Here is a 19,972-nt window from a genome sequence, read left to right as displayed (position 1 = left end):
CCCTCACTGTGCTGTTTGAAGTCTGCTGGATACTTTTTTTCTTGTCAATGTCTTTGGTGTTCCTGATGGGAAAGACCTGTGAAAGTTTCTTCTCCGTATAACTGTGAATTTGCATTGCTTGGGTGGAACAGTGCTGCTGGTCTGGTGCTTTGTACTAGCCACATTGCTACTGAAGACTAAAATACTGGTTATGTTGTGACCTGTTAACATCCTGATCCATACTTATTAGATGCCACAGAACATATCTGTCTGATCATGGTCTTGAAAACAGTGTTAATGACTATCGTAGCTGTACTGACTTTTTAGCTTTGACATAAACAATACGCATTAAAGCATTTACTTTAATGTTAGGAAAACAAACGACTGAGACAGGTGAGATATAGGTGGAGTTGACCTATTCAAAAAGCTGCCTACTTTAGATAGTGTAGTTTCCAGGATGAGCTTACATGGCCAAAATGATTTGTATAGTTAGTTCTCATCATCATAACTTTATCTTCTGCCCTCGCCCAGAGTGGTTGCAGAAGTGTACAGTACACACAGGCTTGGGAGGAATCTTCCTGTGGGTCGAGTCAGTGCTGCCATCCTCATGGAAGTGACAGCTGCATGGTTCTAAGTTCTTTTATGTATTGTAAAACTAATGTACTTTTATTCCCACATAGGTTATTAATGCTCAGTGTGCTGACTGTAGATGCCTTTAAAATCAGGCCATAGGTTTTAAAAAAGATTACTGGTGAGCTATTGCTTTGAAAAGATTAAAAGCATGAATAGTGTTTTCTTCTGTAGAGATGGATAGCACTTAGAACAAAAAAAAACAAAAAACAAAAACAAAAAAAAAAAACCACCAGCAACAAAAAAGTGTGCTCCATTTTATTCTTTGCATTGCTAGGTCTTCATGATTAATATTACCAGCATGGTCTGTAAGATCTGGCTGTGAAGTTAGTTGAAAGGTATAACCTCTAATTACTTCCTGCTGATCATCATATCTTACTAAACAGAAAATTCAAAGAGAGTTTGCCTCCTAAGATGCAGAACATTAACAGCAATAAATAGTTCATAAGCCATTTCCCATTCTCTTTTAAATAGAGTTTTTTGTATTCTGCTGGTACCTGGAGTTAGACGTGGAGTATGTACTTGGAACAACAGAAAGTCCTGCACCTCTGGCTTTAAACAAAAGTGTGTGTGGTAAGAGTAGACAGGTGGCGATAGATAGAGGTAAAGAAGGACTATAAGGACCTCCCCAAGAGATATATCTGACCTGACGTTGTAGAAGGTGGAAAACGGAAGTGGAGTTGGTCACTGACTCTGAAAAAGCAAGATGCAAACAGAGTTAGATATGAGATCGTTACAGAAGTTAAAAAAATTAATGAAGTTTTACTTAAAGCTCCCATTGCACCATAACTGTGACTCAACTGACACATGATAACTTGCTTTCTGAACCCTGTGTCAAATGAGTACAATTCCAACTGTCATCTGAGGGCTGGAATGCTATGACAGGACTCTTTAACGTGTGGTTGCATTTTCTGCCATTCCATATTACAGATGAAATGAAGGCTGGCCTTCCTCTACCTTTCCCCTCTTATGCAAAGAACCTTCTGATATCTCTGTGCAAAGAGGTCCCCTTCCAAGTGAAGTGTATATCCTGCTACCAGATACTACGCTCGCATATGGAATTAACGGCTCACTTCAGGTTTGTGAGAGACAGCTGTCTTTATAATGTGAATATCCATAGATCGATAACAGATAAACAGACGTGGTCTTAGCAATACTAGCGGATTTCAGGGCATCTAGGACCATCCGAATCTTGACTTCCTGAGTGAACTATCAAAAAAACTGCCCTCTTCCCTTGTCTTTTACACCACCGTACCCCACACAGTCCACTGCAGAATACTGATCGATATCTGTATCCTTTTTGTTACTTTCTGTAACAGAACAACAGAACTTGGTCTCTATTCCAGTGTTTCTAAGTTGGCAGCATTTGATTTCTAAAATGTGCTGAGTCAACAACATAAGTATCAATGTAAGTGATAGATTTGGAAATTACCACCTAGTTCCCCTTAAAGTACAGAGAGTAGATAAGCATTGCATGCTTTGTCAGCAAGCTAGTGGGTGGGTTAATGTTATCAGAGGACACTTTCCACACTACTAGGTAATATTTCAAATGTTTCAGGTTATGATACAACCTCTTTATTTTTTTTAATCTATTCTAGAACACGTTGTTGTAATTCTGGGCCTGTGGCACTGTCAAAGAAGAGCATCGCCCAAGTTGCAGAGATATTTAAAACAAAAGGTTACTGTGAGAACTGTGACAAACTGTTTGCTGATAATAATCAGATCACCAAGCATAAGCAAGCCACTGAACATAACACTAAAGTTCTTACTACAATGGAAGAGTCCATCTTGATGTTCTGTCATATTAATGGAAAAAATAAGAATCAGTCTCATTTGTGCCATATTGTGGATCGGTCAAGGCCACTGCTTAAAAGACATGTGACTTCGAATGAGCCTACCAGTGGAAAGGAGTGTGTGCCTTCAAAACGGAAGACCGATGTAAAAGATAGAAATGAAGATCGTGTAGGAAACCAGAGTGAAGGTAGTACTTGCAAAGTAAAAGCCTGGTTTTGCGAATGCCTTCAAAAGTTTTTTACAGAAGAGTCAGTAGAAAAGCACATTTTATCGGCAAATAGGATCTGTCACAAGTGCGCTGTCTGTGGAAAGCTTGCCGAAAATTCAAGCATTATCCGCCTGCATATGAGTCGATTCCATGGGGGAGCACACTTGACTAATTTTCTTCTCTGGTGCAGAGCATGCTCTGTAGATCTCAGAGAAGAGGATATTATGGGACACGTGACTGAATTTCATGGCGGACATAGTTGCTATTATGAGCAAGAAGCTCTGGAAGATGAGCCTATGCCATCTGTTTCTGACACAGCATGCATTTCTGTAGATGAAAAGAGAGACTGCATTCCTAGTCCTGTAGAGCTCTCCCCTGAAAAAAGTCCTGTTCTGGGAAATTGGCAGTGCCGCATTTGTGAGGAGATGTTTGAATCTGAAGAGAGCGTTAAACAACATTGCATGTCCTTAGAAAGCCACACATTTCACAGATACTGCTGTGGCTTATGCAGAAATCACTTTCGGAAATTAGGAACTCTACAGCGACACTTCCAGGAGCATCATAACCAAAAGACAGAGATTAAATACTTTTGTGGCCTTTGTGGTAATCTCTTCTTTGACACAGAAGAAGAGTTTCTAATCCACTATAAGGAGATTCACAGCATGGACTACGCATTTGTGCCTGAACAGATGGAAGTATCAATTAAAGAAGAGGACGACTTCCTCCCAGTAGAAAAAGGAGACTGTTTAACCTGTGGTTGTCGGACAGCTTATGCCTCCAGAATAAACAGGAGGAATGATTATTTGAATTGTCAGAAAGCCATGCTGCAAAAAGGAAGCTTATGGTTTCGATGTTGCTTCTGTTCTGCAACTGCACAGAATTATGCTGATTTGTACAGACATCTCAACAGTCACAGGTCACCCAAGCATAAGGAAGAGATGTATGTTGTTAAATGTGCTGCGTGCAACAAGAACTTTGATGATCTTGAGAGTGCACATCAACACTATCACATGAAACATTGCTTCTTGCAGAAACCTGATCTGTCAAGTTTTGCATCTGAATCAGAAAATACAGTATTTAAGTTCTCAGAAAGTGGGGCTTGTGTAGACAGAAAACCTCACAAGCTAAACTTTCCAGCATCTCCATCCAAGACTCGGGAAAGACTACAGTCGTCTCCTCTGCGGAGAACAATACAGGGAAAGAAAGTAAAAAAAGAGACCTTGGCACACTCTGAAGAACCTGGTGAAGGTTTGTAGAATTTTTTTTGAACACTAGAAAAACGCTGGTGTGTTTAACACACTGTTTAAATGTTAGTAGAGGTATGTAACATATCATTTGCACACATCCAGTCAATAAATCTGCACAGAATTTAATATTTGTTAGTTCTCAAAGCTGCACTTTGAATTCTTGGTGTTTGAGTTTCCAGAACTTAGACTCAACAATTTATTGCTATACGCTATATGCTTAAGTCCTTAAAAAACAAAATTAGGCAGCTGCGAGATGCCTGGTACTGAAACATTTAATTTTCAGATTATTTGGGAGCATAATTTTGTGTTAAAAAGAAGAGGACAGTCAAGGACCCCAAATAGAGATGTAACTCCTAGAAATGTAGAAGTGGTCTATAATACACCCACATTCAAGAGAAACTTGCCTTCTTTGTATGTATAAATATTTATGAGCCTGGTAGTGCTTTCTATGTGGGCAGTCCCATTACGTCACCGTCTTTTGTTTCCTTAGTTTGCCAAAAAGTAATTTCAGCTGAGAATATATATTCTTGGTATGTATTAGGGGGTTTTTTGCCTTGGGCATGCGAATATGTTTTTCTGAAGTTCACATCCCTCTAAGAATGACATCAAGTATGCCTAAGCTGTTCAAAAATCAGAAGTGTTTTTATTTACTCATGGTGTCAAAATGCTTTTGATTAAAAGGTTGACATTTATGTTAGATACACACCAAAAAGTATGTCTCTAAGCATTTTATTGCCTTTATGAATAGAAGCAATTAAATGTCAGAGACTTGCCATGGTAGGGTGTGCACAGTTGAATATTAAGGGGACTATTAAAATACCTCAGTGCAGGACAACAGCTTTCTGTGCCTACCACAAAACTATCCAGCTCTACACCATTGTACAGCTAGATTCTATTTCCTTTTGTCTAATTTATGTGTTACTAAATGCTACCTAAATTAATTTTAAAAAAATGCAGTCACCAAAGAGGGTCATGTTTTGTAACTTTTAGCTTATAGAACAGTTGAATACATGAATTTTAAAAAGCGTATCATAAGTTGATGTATGTTGATTGACCAGCAAGTCAGGTAAACCTTAAATGCATCCTTTTTATCCCATTGAAGATGGTGAACTTCCTGATCTTGACTACCTGAGTACCATGACTCACATTGTGTTGGTGGATCTGGACAACTGGGGAAGCTTATTCACGCATCTGCCAGCTAACCTGAACCAAGGGACATTTATCTGGGGCTTTCAAGGTAAAAAGTGGTTGGAGGAAATAGGAAGATAAGATTAACAAGTCTACATAAATACTTGAGTGGAGATTCTTTGAACTGGAGAGAATGAAGAAAAGGAACAAGCAGCCACTTGGGCTTCTCAAGTCACACTGTCATAGGCACCATGGAATAGAAATGTTCTTCAACTTTTCTAACTCAGTCTTAACCTTCTCTGCTCTTATTCCTTCTAGAACACTGTTCCAGAGTTGCTGAGCTGTTCAGGAGCCTTTTTAGCTTCCCTGCTGAAATAGGCTGCATTATACTAGGTTTTCATAATTATGAGGACAACCTAATACTCAGAGATTATTTTCTTTCTAACTCCCAAGTTCTTTTCATAATATTCTTTTTCTTTTTAGTTCCAAAAGAGGTAGTTTTACATTCTTGTACTTGAATTTTGTTCCATCTCTGGCTTGTTCCTTAAGGATGTCTCTGGTCATCCTGTACATCAATAGGTGTATCTCACATCTGGAAGATAACCATAGTGATACGAGGTGATTGATTGGGACTCACATTGTTATGGGTTTGTAAGAAAACTTTTTGCAAAGTCTATCAATAGTGTTCCTTTAACTTGGTACTTTTCCTTACCTGACTATTCTTGAACCAAATTCTTGTCCACCTCATGCTTTTTCTACTGTTTTTTTTTTCTGCACCTGGCTTTACAATTATTTTGTCCATGTTACATTAAATACTTCAGTACAGTCTAGGTGAGGGATCATTTCAGAGTATTTATTGCCCAAAACAGAGGCATCGTCTTAACAGACTTCAGGAATTGTCAGGCGTGTTTTACAGTTAGTAAACACCACTGTGCTGCATTTCTTAATGTTCTTGATTATTTCTCCCTTTAAAAGATAATCAAGAACATCATGAAAGCTGAGAGTTTTCATGGTGCTTGCTGAGGTTCTACAGAAAGGCCTGTTGATGCCTGGATCACTTTTTTTCTTTTTCTCCCTTTGGAAACAGGTATTCCAGTTAGCTGGTGAAGTCAGAGCAAGTATGTCTAATGTACAGTGCAAGTTCCCCAACCAGCCAGCTGCGCTTTTGGACCTGTAGTATAATGTCTGGTTGTTAGGTGTTCTAGGGACAAATCCTCCGGTCTTCTCTGTTAAAGTGGGTTATTCTCCTGAGTTTTGTGTTCTGCTCAGGCACTACTCCTGTATTGTTACCTGTATTGTCGTTACCTTGCCTTTGGCCTCTCTGTCTGGTAACAGTGTTCTTGCACACGCGCACATACGTGCACAAAGCCACAGAAAAGCACAGATTTTTGAGGATTCAGATTACACCTAATCATCTTGGCTTTCCATTTCATCCTTGCAGCCTGGCTGCTCCGTTTATTTATATTCTCTATCCTATATGGCTGAACAACCTGTTGTTTGTTCTTCCTATCTTTTGTGAGGCTTTGCCCAGCTTGACTTCTGGTAAAATTTCACTTCTGCACTCCTTGACTTTTAAGGCTATTGTGATTTGCGGTTTGGCTGTGGTTTTTAATTGCTGGAGGTTTGTTGTGTATTTCTATAGTTATTCAAACCATTTGGCCTTGGAAAAACTTTTTTTTTTTCAGATAAAAATAAGAAACTATTAGGAATCTGCCCTGTTTTGATTCAGTAAGAAAAAAATCAATCAAACCCAGGAATTTTCAAATTGTATCGTTGTCGCATGTCTTCTCTGGCCTATCTATGAAAGGGAAATAATCCATAGCACAGTATAACTAATTTGTTGTTCGGAGCCTCTTTTAATACGATGATCTTACCTAGCGGCACCTCTGTGCCAGTTAAGACGCTGTGCCCAGGGCTGTCCCAGACATGGGCACCTGCTGGCACGGCCCAGCCCGCATCAGTGCCGCTCCATTCCTGGCTTCCCGAATGGGGCTGCCGTACGCAGGCTGCCTTGTGGGAACAGCCCCTGGAAGCACTTGAACTGAGAAACACACGCCAAAGAGTTAATGGTGATTAAAATGAGCCATATTCCCATCAGAGAACACTTGAGCAGTTTTAGTGTCAACTATATTGTTACAGAGCCTGTGAATGCTGAGGCTCCCAGGCACATATGGATTTACTGTTGTAGGTGCCCTCTCATAATAGTGGTTTACACAGTTAGGTGATACATGCTATTCTTGTTTGTTTAGCCTGTGAAAATTCAGCAACATCCCTGTCTCTTCCAATTTTTTTTCCTGCGTTACCTAAAGAACTTTTTTTAAATTTATGTGATACTTTTGCATTATTTCTGTTATTGCTATTGCTAATACAGCCTTAGCTTTGCTTCGAGTTCCTCCACTGTATTGCCCAGGCTTTGTATTGTTTCTGTTTTCAGATACTCAGTTGTTCTTCACAGCTCTGCTAGAGTAAATACAGTTCTGTCATTGTTTTCAGCTGTCCTTGTCAAATGTTTATGTTGTACATGGCTGCAGCCAAAATTCAGGGTTGGTGATTACAAGTCTTTCTCAAACAGCAGTGACCAAGGTTGTCACAACAGATGATAATTACTTGTAAATCCCATTTTTCTCATGGACCCTAGATACCCCTAAATCATTTCTGTGTAGCCTTTTACTGAATCTTTGGGCTTTGAGTTCATTTTCTATACCCTCTCATAGAGAGTAGGCTGGAGGGGAAAAAAAACAAACAAAACAAAAAAACCCAACCCACACACGATAGGAGAAATCTGCTTGAGACTTCTCTACTTGTTTGTCCGACGGGGGTGGGCAGGCTGGAATACACAATCCTCTGCAGCCTGTTTACTTGAGCCATAGTTTCACATGTCCTCACATGAAGTGCCATCACTGACTGCTTTCACTTCCCATTCGAAATCCTTTCTTACATCCAGCCACTCTTATCATCTGGCAGATAAAGCAAGATTTTTTTCTTCCCCATTGCAGATCCATTATTTCTTAGCAACTGGGAATGTCATGAAATTCTTATTCACTCCCTTCAAATTTTCCTTCCATTTGTTTTCCTTTTTATGTTGTCATAGTAACTGCAAGCTCCTCTGTTTATCCCCTCTCTTCTTGAGACACTGCTCCTTTCCTTTCCCTTGCAACCTGTGTCAGCCTGGTATTCTTTTTATCTGTAGCAGGCCTGTTACGCAGCTCATCTCTGCTATTTTCTCAGCCAGTAACTATATGTTTCAGGATACTGTTGAGAAAATTCCTGCACTTTTTTTTTCTCCTAGTTGTATCCTCATTTTGGTTATCCTTGATGGCATCCAAGTGTTTTTCAGGACTCTAGCAGTTTTTTTTTTTTCAGCTGTTGCTCCAGTTCTTGGATCTTGTTTTTAAAGAGTTCTGACATGTGATGTGTCAGGCAGTTACGGAATCTGTCGGAAATAATCTTGAGCATTACAGTAGTACAGGATTTCCTTAGAGAAGCATTTCTGTTACTTGTACTACGTTCCCAGAGCTCCTCTGCTTCTGTGTGTTAATCATAACTGTGCTTAAAACTGGAAAAAAATACAACCTTATGTCTAAATGCACATAATATCTAGAAGATAAGTTTTTCAGGGTTAGGAGAAAAAGTCATACAAAATTGAATGAGAAGCTTTGTGTAGGATCAAGCTAGCTACTTTTTCCTTTTTTGCTTTCTAACCCAAGCACAAGGGTTCTTCTGGGATTTTGTTTATATGTTTATTTTAGCTTTCACATTGGTCAAAATAAATTCTGACTTGAAAGCCAGATTTATGTTTGCTTTTGGCTTCTTGCATTCTTAATTCATGGTGGAATTTCTGGTTTTGTTTTTGTGTTTTTGTTTGTGTGTGTGTGTTGTGGTTTTTTGGTTGTTTTTGTTTGGTTGGTTGGTGTTTTTTCCTTCGTCTCCACTCTTTAGGAGGATACAGCAACTGGAAACCTCCAGTACAGTGTAAGCTCTACAATTATCTTAAGAGGATTGGATGTTTCTTTCTTCATCCACGTTGTGGTACCAGAAGAGAAGCAGCAGACTTTGCTCTCTGTCTTCATGTAAGTTAGTGCACGCTTTCTTTTTTGTTGCATTTCTGTACCCAGAAAAGAGTGACATGATATGTGCAATTGATAATTACTAATTACTGCTGAAATTCTTACACGGTTCTTACATTCTTTCATTCTCACGTGACTTCTACGTCCACTAAATAGCATGGGGGAGAGAACTGGAAAAAAGTGAAACTCGTGGTTTGAGATTAAGGCAGTTTAATAGAAATAAAATAATAATAATGAATATACAAAACAAGTGTTGCACAATGTAATTGCTCACTACCTGCTAACCAGTGCCCAGCCTGCCTCCGAGCAGCAGCCCCCAGCCAGCTTTCCCCCCAGCTTATATACGGAGCATGATGTCATATGGTGTGGAATATCCCTTTGGTCAGTTGGGGTCAGCTGTCCCAGCTGTGTCCCCTCCCAACGTGTTGTGCACCCCCGGCCTCCTTGTTGGTGGGGTCATTTGAGAAACAGGGCAAGCCTTGCCTCTGTGCAAGCACTGCTCAGCAGTAACTGAAACATCAGTGTGTTATCAACTTCTCATCGTGTCCAAAACACAGCACTACACCAGCTGATAGGAAGAAAATTAACTCTATCCCAGCCCTAACCAGGACCATCAGTTAGAGAAAAGTACTTGAGAATCTAATTGCAAAACAACAGTGTTTGTATGTTACATTACACTTAATGATTCTTAAAATGCTCTGCACAAATTACTTGTTTTATGTGGAGATGGTTCTGAAATGCTGCTTTTTATGGATTTGTTCCATACTCCATCTATACTGTTCTATTAACCATTTTGTACATCTGTTATCATATGTATAGAATAAATGCAGCATCAAACTATTGAAATAATACCTTTCATAGTGGCATAAAGTGCATCAGACCATGAAAGTGGAGGTAAGTTGCTGTGGAAGGCTTTCCTATGGAGACCTGTCTTACAAAAAGCTAGGCAAACCCCACGAGATAAAAGCAGGATCTCAGGTCAACACTTGTCATTTGCTTCCATACAGGCGGGTCGTCTGGATGAGCACCTGCCCAAGCAAATTCCTTTCACTATACTGTCTGGAGACAAAAGCTTCCTGGAACTGGAAAATCAATTTAAGATGACCCAGCGGTCAGCTTGCATCCTAAATCCTCACCACATTGATGGAGACATGATGTGTGCCTTGCTAAACAGCATTTCTGATACCACAAAAGGTAGAAAGTAAACATTAAATGCAATCTTTCCCCTAAACCAATAGTTCTTTCCAATAAAAGAATGCTTGTGCTGGTAACACAAGCTATTGCTTGATGCTTCTTGTATTGTAGTGGTATTTCAATGAAATACAGATCAGAAAATCAATTTGCTTGGGGCAAACTTTGAAACCAGACTTAATTAAGCGTTTTTATTGGGCATAACAAACTCTGTCCTCCCTGTTTTCTTTACTACAGCAGGGGGAAAACTGTTGTTTTGGTCTGAAAACTCCTTTCTAGTTAAAGAGAAGCTGTTTAAAGCATTCTTGTGTGCATGTTTGTCAATTTGTGTTTAAATCTGCTTTGCTTGATTTGTTCTGGGTCTGAAACAAACATGAACCTGCTGAAGCATCGTTTCCCAAAATACCTCTGTGTTTTAACTCCAGTTTTTCTCCTGGTTACTTCCAGTCACTAGATAATGTCTTCACTGGCACATGGCTCTCACATCCATTTGGAGGAAAAATGTCAATGAATGCTTTTAAGTTTTCTAGAATGCTGTATACTAATTAATGGCACACTGAAACAATGACACTTTTTATATAGGGTAATCCAAAAGGTTTGAGCCAGTTCATTTTCGTGCAAAGGATAGCAGAGCTGAGATGAGTTTTAATATTTCTAAATATTTTAAAATACCATGAAGTAAAGTTTTCCTAGAAGACCTGACATTTCTTTCTAGACATGTTATTGCATTGCCTGACTTCTTGTGGTTTGTGGGAGCTTGTAAATTTAGTACATATTACAGAAAATTGTTTCTGAATTAGTCCTAAACACTGCTAGATTTGAAGTGGAGTGTTAGCACTGAATGGTGAATTGGCATCGATCAGTTAAAAGGAAAAAGAAAGATAGGGTAATTAAATAGTTTCCTGAAAGAAATGATGTGTGGTTAGCTGGAATTGATTTATGTGCTTCTGATACAGAAAAGGTGCTTACAGAGTTTTCTGGCCACCCCAGATATTTTTCAGCTGGATTATGGAGATGTGATTCCCAGCCAGACTCATCCATAGCAGTAAAATTTCTTGGTGAGGTTAATTACAGAACCGTCACTTTGACTAGTGCAGTTCATTTTGCACAAGGAGTGAGATGACATTCCCTCCAGTTACCTGTAAAGCTACACATTGAATCATGGCATTCTTGCTATGAATGTTTTCTTTGTGGAACGTATTGAAATTCCTAGATTGAAAGATCACTTCTAATGTAATTATGGCTGTAAGTATATATTAATGTGGGAGGCTCTTTTTGCTTCAGGATCTTTGCATATCTTTGGGAGGAAGAGCTGGAAGAGAGCTGTAACTTGCAAGCAGTCAATTTAAGTCAATGTAGCTGTAGGGGCTTCCTTTCTTGTACAGTTTGCTGTGTGACTTAATGATATGAGACGGTGAGGAGAGGGGAGTGACTGTTCTGCTACGTAAGCGTACTTCAGCTCCCTGCCTGCCTAGTTTTGCTAGTATAGCTTTATTCACTGGGGTATACTGGCTCAGAGGTGATGGCTTCGATCTAGCCCTTTTCTGTGTATACATTAAACTCAAGTATTTTTTTATATTGGTTTTGCTTTCAGAAGTTTCTTAATTTAAACCTTCTTTCAATGTCCTTTACTACATGAATATTTAATTTACTGTTATGATGATGGGCCCTACACCTTAACTTGCTGGCTGGCTGATCCTTGAGCATCCCACTTTAATTATGCATGTGGTTGTTATCTTAAAATAGGCAACTTTGAGCAGGAAAGTGATGAAATTGTGCATGAATCCTTTAGCTGTCCCTGGCAAATGTGTAAGGAACAGAATTATCTTGAGTCCTCCTGGGTCCCCTTCTCCAGTCAGTGTCAGCAGGTGTGGACCCAGATAGTGAGAACTGCCTTTGTCTCCTGTTCCTGGATTAAAACAGGACATTAGCAAATGCAGTTTAATTCAATTTTGATAATAGACCTGTGTTCACTGTGTAGTGGAATGATGTTGTTACCAAGAGTTTTATGAAGTTTTTTTCAGAAAGATAAAGCCACTACATAATACACAGTTCACTGTGTGGTTCAGGAGCATCAGCAACATTTGCAAATCTTAGTGTGGCAAGACTGGTACCAGAGGGCTGAGATGCAAAGTCATGCAATGTATCATAGGCTGGTATAACCTGTTGTCCTCTTACAGAAATGCAGCTGAATATAAGGCAATATAAACAAGAATTGCTTGCTTTGTGACTTTCTCAAGTTTATGGCTGTTATTCCGGAGGGAAAAATAAGTGGAAAATAGTTACCACAGAGAATCAGGTTGAAAAATACACAACAGTTGTTGGTATTGGATGAGCTTCAAAATGCAAAAGCTGTTTCCTTGAATCTCCTTCAGAGAGTTGTCATTAGCTTGTGAGCAGCTGAATTGTGTTTGGATTGTGGCAGCCTCTGACAGTTGCATCTTGTGAACTATTTTACCATGTCAGCAGAACTGCTGTGGGAACTGTGGTTTGTTCATTCATTTTAAAATAAACAAATAAATAAAAATAAAAGTACATGCATATGTTGCAATAGGATATCAACTCTATGTGACATTAGGAGACCATTGGCTGTACTGGATGCATGAATTTCCTTTTGAGTATGATAAGAGTAGGCAAGGCGTTTACTCTTATTTTACTCTTATTTGCTGCTGCTAAACCTGGGTTCATAAACACAGAAGGGTTTGGGTGTTCATTTTTTTTTTTTTTTTTTTGTACTGAAGGTGTAACACATGATGGGAGATTCATGCATGCTAGTCAAGTGGTTTGAGAAGGGTAGAAGAGTTTCCAGTGTCTCCCTCTCCTGCCTCCTTTGCAAAGAAAAGTTGGTAGCATGCGGAAAAATGTTGTTCCCTTGTCTATGTCTTGACACTAGATACCTGGTCATGACAGTACTGCTACAGCTTATACTTTTAATGAGTGCTGGACAGTGTTGAGGGCAAAGCTGATGGTAGGTTAGGGGTTGTCAGACCCATCATGACACTGACAAGAAGGCCACAACTTCTTGGCTGACAAAAGTGATTTTTTTGGGGGTTAAGTTGATGGCTTTGGCTCAACTGTATTTATCACAGTCATATTCAAATGAGATCCTTTATTGACTGAGCTCTTAGGTAAACCAGACTTTAACAATAAGGGGACCAAGATTGTTGGAATATTTACTTTAAATAATTGTCTTATGATTCTGTCAAAATCAATGGTCACTGACCTATTAGGTTTATTTCCACTGTGCCCAAGTAAAGTTGTCAGCCTGCATCTTTAGTCTGCTACTATTGCCTGAAGTCTTTAAATACTATTGGATGCAGCTTCTATGAGAGTTTATGTTTGGAAGAGCAGGATTTTGGTTCATTTTCATGAATGCTGCTAAGCTTCCTAGCTCCTGCTTTCCCAAAAAGCTTTTGGTTTATATACAGCCAACAAAAGAATTCAGGAGGAATTAAGAATTAATTTGCAGAAGACATTGAGAGAATAATTGCTTGCCTTGTCAGTAGTCAAGTTGTCATGGGTGTTGAGGTCCAATATGAATACCACATCTGACCCAGGTCTCTGCTTTTTCCTAACCTTCAGTTAACACAGACCACAGATGACAGAAGGTGGGTCACAGCCTCCAGACCCTGCCATCCAAAGGCCAAATGTGATGGGCATGAACATCTGCAGTGTGATGCACCATGAGTAAATGATAGTTACTCTAGTGAGAACCTATTTCTGTATTTACGCGGTTATCACAGTGGCCACAGCCTGGTGCAGTAGGGAGTGATAAGAAAGTCATCCTTAATTTGTAGCTTTGTGTTTAGCTACAACAGGAAGTTATTATTGGCTTTGGTATGTCAGTGACATCTCTTGTGCATCTCTGAATATACGTATGTGCCCTAGGGAGAAAGCAATGTATTAAGTCCTACGATAATGAGTCTGAACAAGAATTACAGCCAAGTGTATGAACTGGGAAAACCTCATCACTCAGTCCATACAAAAAAAAATCCTCAAGGTTTAGTTTAATCTGGTTGTGAATTTTAGAAGGGTTTCTAACATGAAGGTTAAATGAAAATCCTAGTGACCATCATGGTATTTGCCGCAGTTTCCAAAAAATGCATTTGGAAGATCATGGGGGATTGAGAGCTTTATTTTTAGTCATGCTACACTTGAATGAACAGACCAATGAGCATCTGTAGGGAGAGATACATAGAGCAAAGCTTTAGTTTGCAGGAAGGAAAAGAGGTCTTGTGCATTTGTGAGCCCCCAGCAGGGAGCAGCTGTACTTGTATTTACAAATGATTTTACCGTAATGAATAAAAAGAGATTAGAGCAGTAAGTATTAGAGAGGAGTATGTGGGGAGGATCCTCCAGGGACAAATTAAGGAAGGAATAAAGGAAAGGATCCTGGAAGCCGAGGAACAGTATTTTAAAGGCAGCATGATCACACACACATGTGATTGCTAATGAAGGTAAGGAATAGGGTACTGATCTTAAGTTTTTGGCTCCATAGTTACTAGGGTCCTGAATGAGGTAACTTCAGTGGTATTCTTAAGGTAAGGGGTAGCACTTAACTTCAGCCATCAACTGTAAAAGGGTCCCTGTCTGGAGAAACAGTGAGTTAAGTGTGATATTAATGTTACCATACAGTGGGATGGGAAGGAGGCAGATGAGATTGGGAGTTACTGAAAAGACTAAGAGCACGAGCATTGTAGGAGAGAGAAGTGGAGCCGGGGTGTGAGACTGCACAATGTGTGAAGTGGTCAGGAGGTGTGTTAAGAAGTTGTGCAGGAAGTTTGGGGGACTAAGGCTGGGAAAGGGAAATTGAGTCTCTGGTGAGACAGATGAACTGGTGAACTTCATGGAAATTATTAAGGGGAGGGTGGTAATTAGGGAGGTTGCAAGAGAAGAGGATCAGATATAGAGGGATAATGCTGAACCATGTGGGCAGCTAACCCAAATTCAAGCTGTGGCGCTTTGATGTCAGGACAGTGGGTGGCGCTTTCATTCTATGAAAGTTTACCTGTCTCTTCCCAGAATAGGTTTTTATAAGAGACTCATGAAATGTTGATAAATCACTAATGTCTCCCATCTATAGGGTTAATCTTTCTGGTCTCTGAACTCTATATTCATCCAGAACTTGCTTTCCTGGGGTTTTTTTGTTCTTTCAGCAGAAATTAGGCACCACATAAGGACAATACTGACGAATAGGATTTATTTGAGAGAATAGGTATAGTCATAGTTTCTTAGCTGTTGTTTATTTAACAAAATGTACTAGAGAAGAGGCCATATCTTAAGATCTCTTGGCTGAGAAACTGGGCAGTTGCTTTTCCTCTGACCCCAAAGGAGTTGGGAGCTACAGAATGTGCTAAGTATTTCAACAAGAGAGACAGGATGTGCCCGATTTCTCCAAACTGAACATGCTCATTTACTCTTCATCTTGCGAAGATACCAGGAATACCAAGAGTATATGCTGATGAAGTGTGGGCTGGATGAGCAAACTGTGAGGAGGTGGATTGAGAACTGGCTGAATGGCCTAACCTGGAACATGGTTATAAGTGGCATGAAGTCCAGCTGGAGGCCAGTAACCAGCTGTGTAGCCCGGGGGTCAGTACTGGGTCTGGTCCAGTTTAATGTCTTCATTAATGACCTCTGTGGTGGGGCAGGGTGTACCCTCTGCAGGTTTGCTGATGACACAAAGCTCGGAGTGGCAGCTGATACACCAGAGGGTTGTGCTGCCATCCAGAGGAACCTTGACAGAGGAGAAATGGGCTGACTAGAATCTCATTAAGTTCAAAGAGAAGTGTAAAGTCCTGCACCTGGGGAGGAACAACTCCAGGCACTGATATATGCTGATCAGGGGTCAAACAGCTGCGAAACAGCTTTGCAGAAAAGTACCTGGGGATCCTGGTGGACACCAAGTTGACCACAAGCCAGCAATGTACTCTAATGGCTAAGGTGGCCAACTGTACCCTGGGCTGCATCAGGAGAACTGTTGCCAGCAGTTTGAGGGAGGTGATCCTTTCCCTCTATCAAGTTCTGAGTTCCCCAGTAATATTCAAAAGCTGTCTGGGCAGTCAGTTCTAGGTGATCCTGCTGGAGCAGAGGAGCTGGACAAGATGACCTCCAGAGGTCCTTTCCAACCTCAGCCATTCTGTGATATTTGTATAGAGTAGATTGTTAACTGGAATCCAGGATGTCCTTGAGAGCAGAGTTCACTCACAGGGTACAGGCATGCTACAAGCAACATCAGATTGAGGACTGTGACCTGCCCCCATGTGGAACAGCAGCCTTGTGTCTTCTGACTTGAAAATGTATCTGTTCAATCAGTTGGCCTTTCCTTCTCTTTGGTTTATAAATGATGAGTTCCACACTAATAGTTTGTGCTGTTTAGCCCATAAAGGAAGCTGAATTCCTGTCCCCCACCCACTTATTTGTTGGAGCATTTCTGTCTAGGAAAGATGGCTTTTCTTCTGACTCTTACAGTCTTACTCCTGATTCCCATAGGGCCATATCATAATATCTTAAAATTCTCACCTCTTGTGCTTTAGACTTTGTGTAGAGTTGGGGAATGTGAGAATGAGACCAGTGAGCACAAGCATAACCATGTTTTTGGTTGAGGATAAGGACAATCTTAGTATAATTTGAGATACTGATAAGCCTTTGTGTGCAAAGCTCCTCAATAAGATTTGGCTCTTTGTTAGCCTCTTAATAGGTTAACTTTCACCAGCCTAAACATTTTGGAGGATCCAGTAATGGCCTTCATGGGAAGTTGAATGTGCATTACTACAGTTAGGTGGAAGGGAGAGAAGTCTTGAAAATAATGACCAGTGAAGGCAGAATGTAGCTCATAAGACTTTTAACATGCTTCATAACCACATCTGACTCTGCGCTGATTTTTTTTTTTTTTCCCATTCAAACTAACAGAAGATCATCAGTACTAATGGTTTTCAAATTTCATACTTCTTGGTACTGGAATGATCTTGTCTTAAACTATGCTTTAAGCAAACCTGTTCACTATGATGTTACAACTGTCAGTAGTATTTAGTTATTACATATCAGGTGCAGCGATAAATCATGGGACAGGCAGCTTGTTTGAAAAAAAAAATAAATAAAAAAAAAGTTTAAGTTGTTTTGCGTGTCAGTTTGCATGTGCATCTGTTCCAATATGAATGGGTACCCCATGTTATTACAGTGGTGTAATTAAGGTGGTGTGACTAGCAAAATATTTTGACAAGATGAGGCCTGCATTCATAAATAAGATGAATCCTAAACTTTCTTAATGAACTAAAATAATAATTCTGCCTACCAATCCTGTTTTAACATTCATAACCGTCCTAATTGACAGTAAAGTCAACTTAGCTGCTGATCCGCTGTATTCTGAGAAAGGAGTGTCAGGTCAGGCTGTTGCGTGGGTGGGGGAAGCCAGGAGTAAGCAGGACAGTGCTGTCCTCTGATCGTGTGTCAGAAGGTTGCCATCATAGCTGCTTCTGTAGTCAATGCTAACCAGTTCCAGGAAAGTTGGCGGCTTTAGATCATATCTGGAAGAAACTCCTGGATTTCAGACTACTCCTGTCCTCTGCTGTTTAACTATCCATGCAAGATGATGACAGAGGGACATTGCCTTGCGTCTTTGCCAGTATCTTCAGTCAAGTTGTGTGCCCATCCCCCCAGCCTTCAGAAAAGTGATCTTAATGCACTTTTATTTGAAATGGTAGGAAACCAGTGACTCTCTTGTGCTGTGCCTTGCTGCTCACAAAAACTCAATTCTTCCATTATACTTATCCCAAGAAATGAGTTAGGGAGTGATTGCTACAACTGTTACACCTCTAACAGGCACAGAACTTTTTAGAGCAGTCTGAGATGTCTCCTGGGCTGGAAGATGTAAAAGGATGATTAATAAGGCAGAAGCCACATGTGCAAAGCCTTTTCTTTGCACTTTTGCCTTTCTTTCATAAGTGACTGTAGTGATATTTTTATGGGTTGTGTGGATTTTTCTTTCTTTTGCTTTCCTTGCTTTGGAAGATGATGTAAAAAATAGTATCTCTTCTGCCCAGAGATAGTAGGCAGCTCCAAAAAGGATTCACAGTCAGTCTGCCAAGTGTCTGGAGAAAGACCATTTTAACGACAGTATATATCCGGCTATTTCTGGCATCTTTGTGGGCTCCTGATCTCTGTTTGATACCAGCTGTTGGAGTTTATATTCCTGGAACTGGGAAAGTCAGCAAACGAGATATGTGTCAGAGATTTGAAAATAAATTGTAGGAAGTGTGCCTGTCACGTTGAAGTACTAATTTGGATCATTCAAAATGCCAGAAGTCACACAGTCAGTAAATCAGATGTCCATATTGGAATGTTCGTTGCTGGTAAACATAATCAGAAATACTTTGGAGTACTAATAAATGTGATGATTTTAAGGGAAGTGCTTCTGTTGATATGACTGTAGGTGACCTAATTGATTGCAAATACTATAAGACCTCATTACAGAGGCCATCTCCCAAAATAGCAATAGCCTGTAGCAGGAGAACGAATACATCATGTGACTCATTGACTTATTTTTTAACCTGTAGTTTACTGAGACTTTGTTTAAAAATCAAAAACAAAAAAACCCCCGTAGGTACACCAATCTCTGCTAGACACTCCAAAACAGAGCTGTCATTCTGGAACTGGAAACCAGCCTCATGAAGAGCATTATTGAGAAGGGGAAGGTTGGGGAGTTTCGGCTGGGCTTGGCTGTGATGGGTTAGCAGATAAAACTAAGTGCATCAGCTGTTTTGCTCTGTGAGAGCTGAACATCTGCTGAATTGCGCTGCTGAGTTATAGCACTCCAGTGGTCACAGGGAGTATTCAGGCAACAAAGTACAGCTAAGATCACGTGTAGGCAAAGATGCTATAGCACTTCTTCCCATAATTAAATCTTTGAAATATTTTGCAGAAAGTGTGTAGTGTCTTTTTGTAATAACTGAGTATTACAAAAAAGCAAATGCAGTAGACAGTAGCTTCTGCACCTGTTATTTCTTGTTACTGCTTTAAAATAATTGAAGCAGTCTGCATCTAGATTTTGGGGAGAAGGGGAAGAAGATAACTCAAGAGGTAGAGTTATTTTTCAGCTGCTGTCTTAAACTACCAATATAATGTATTTTTATCTTGATTTTCAGATCATAACAAGTGTATTTCTTTAAACCCAGCCTACAGTATTGTTATAGTAAGAGAAATGCAAGAGGGGACTGTAACTTTTTTTACCAGAAGCAACGTGTAATTTCTGTTTCATTTGTGCATTTAAGGTTCAGATAGTGAAGAGGATGAAGATATCAAACTAACAATGAAGAGGAGCTTAGAAGAAGCAAAGAAACAGGAAGGTCTGTTAATTTTCACTTTTCTCAGTGCTGTTTATTATGGAAGATACAGAAGCTAAACTTAAAATCAGTTTTATGGCAAGTGACCTCTTAGGAATACTCCCTGAAATATGGTAGACAATCCTTAGTAGTTAAGAACACTGTGAGTTATAAATAAAAAATAATTTCCTAACCTAAAAAGCATGCCAGCAGACACAAAATCAGTGTCATTAGTGCAGCAACAGGGTATTATGCAATTAAAGACTTGACTGAGATCACTTTGTACTGGTTTAATATGTCTGTGTGGACTCAGAATAGAATACTGATTAAATAGCTGAACTTATGAACAGAAAGTTCAAAATCGATATTCTCTCTCAGCAAAGCACTCTGGTCTCCTAAAGGAGTTGT

General features: G+C 39.8%; 1 protein-coding gene across 1 annotated transcript in view; it reads left to right on the top strand.

Annotated features, from left to right (window-relative positions):
• Positions 1–19,972, top strand: part of ZNF451 (zinc finger protein 451) — a 37,886-nt gene that overhangs the window by 15,483 nt on the left and 2,431 nt on the right. Inside the window, exons 9-14 of the mRNA XM_082048352.1 lie at positions 1,540–1,687; positions 2,208–3,859; positions 4,961–5,095; positions 8,926–9,056; positions 10,061–10,247; positions 19,514–19,588. Coding sequence (XP_081904478.1) covers positions 1,540–1,687; positions 2,208–3,859; positions 4,961–5,095; positions 8,926–9,056; positions 10,061–10,247; positions 19,514–19,588 — 2,328 coding nt within the window. The remainder of the gene's footprint in view (positions 1–1,539; positions 1,688–2,207; positions 3,860–4,960; positions 5,096–8,925; positions 9,057–10,060; positions 10,248–19,513; positions 19,589–19,972) is intronic.

Source organism: Streptopelia decaocto (assembly GCF_964273445.1).
Source record: "Streptopelia decaocto genome assembly, chromosome: 3".
Lineage (NCBI taxonomy): Eukaryota > Metazoa > Chordata > Aves > Columbiformes > Columbidae > Streptopelia > Streptopelia decaocto.
Note: the sequence above shows the minus strand (reverse complement) of the source record. Positions and strands in the feature narration are given on the sequence as shown.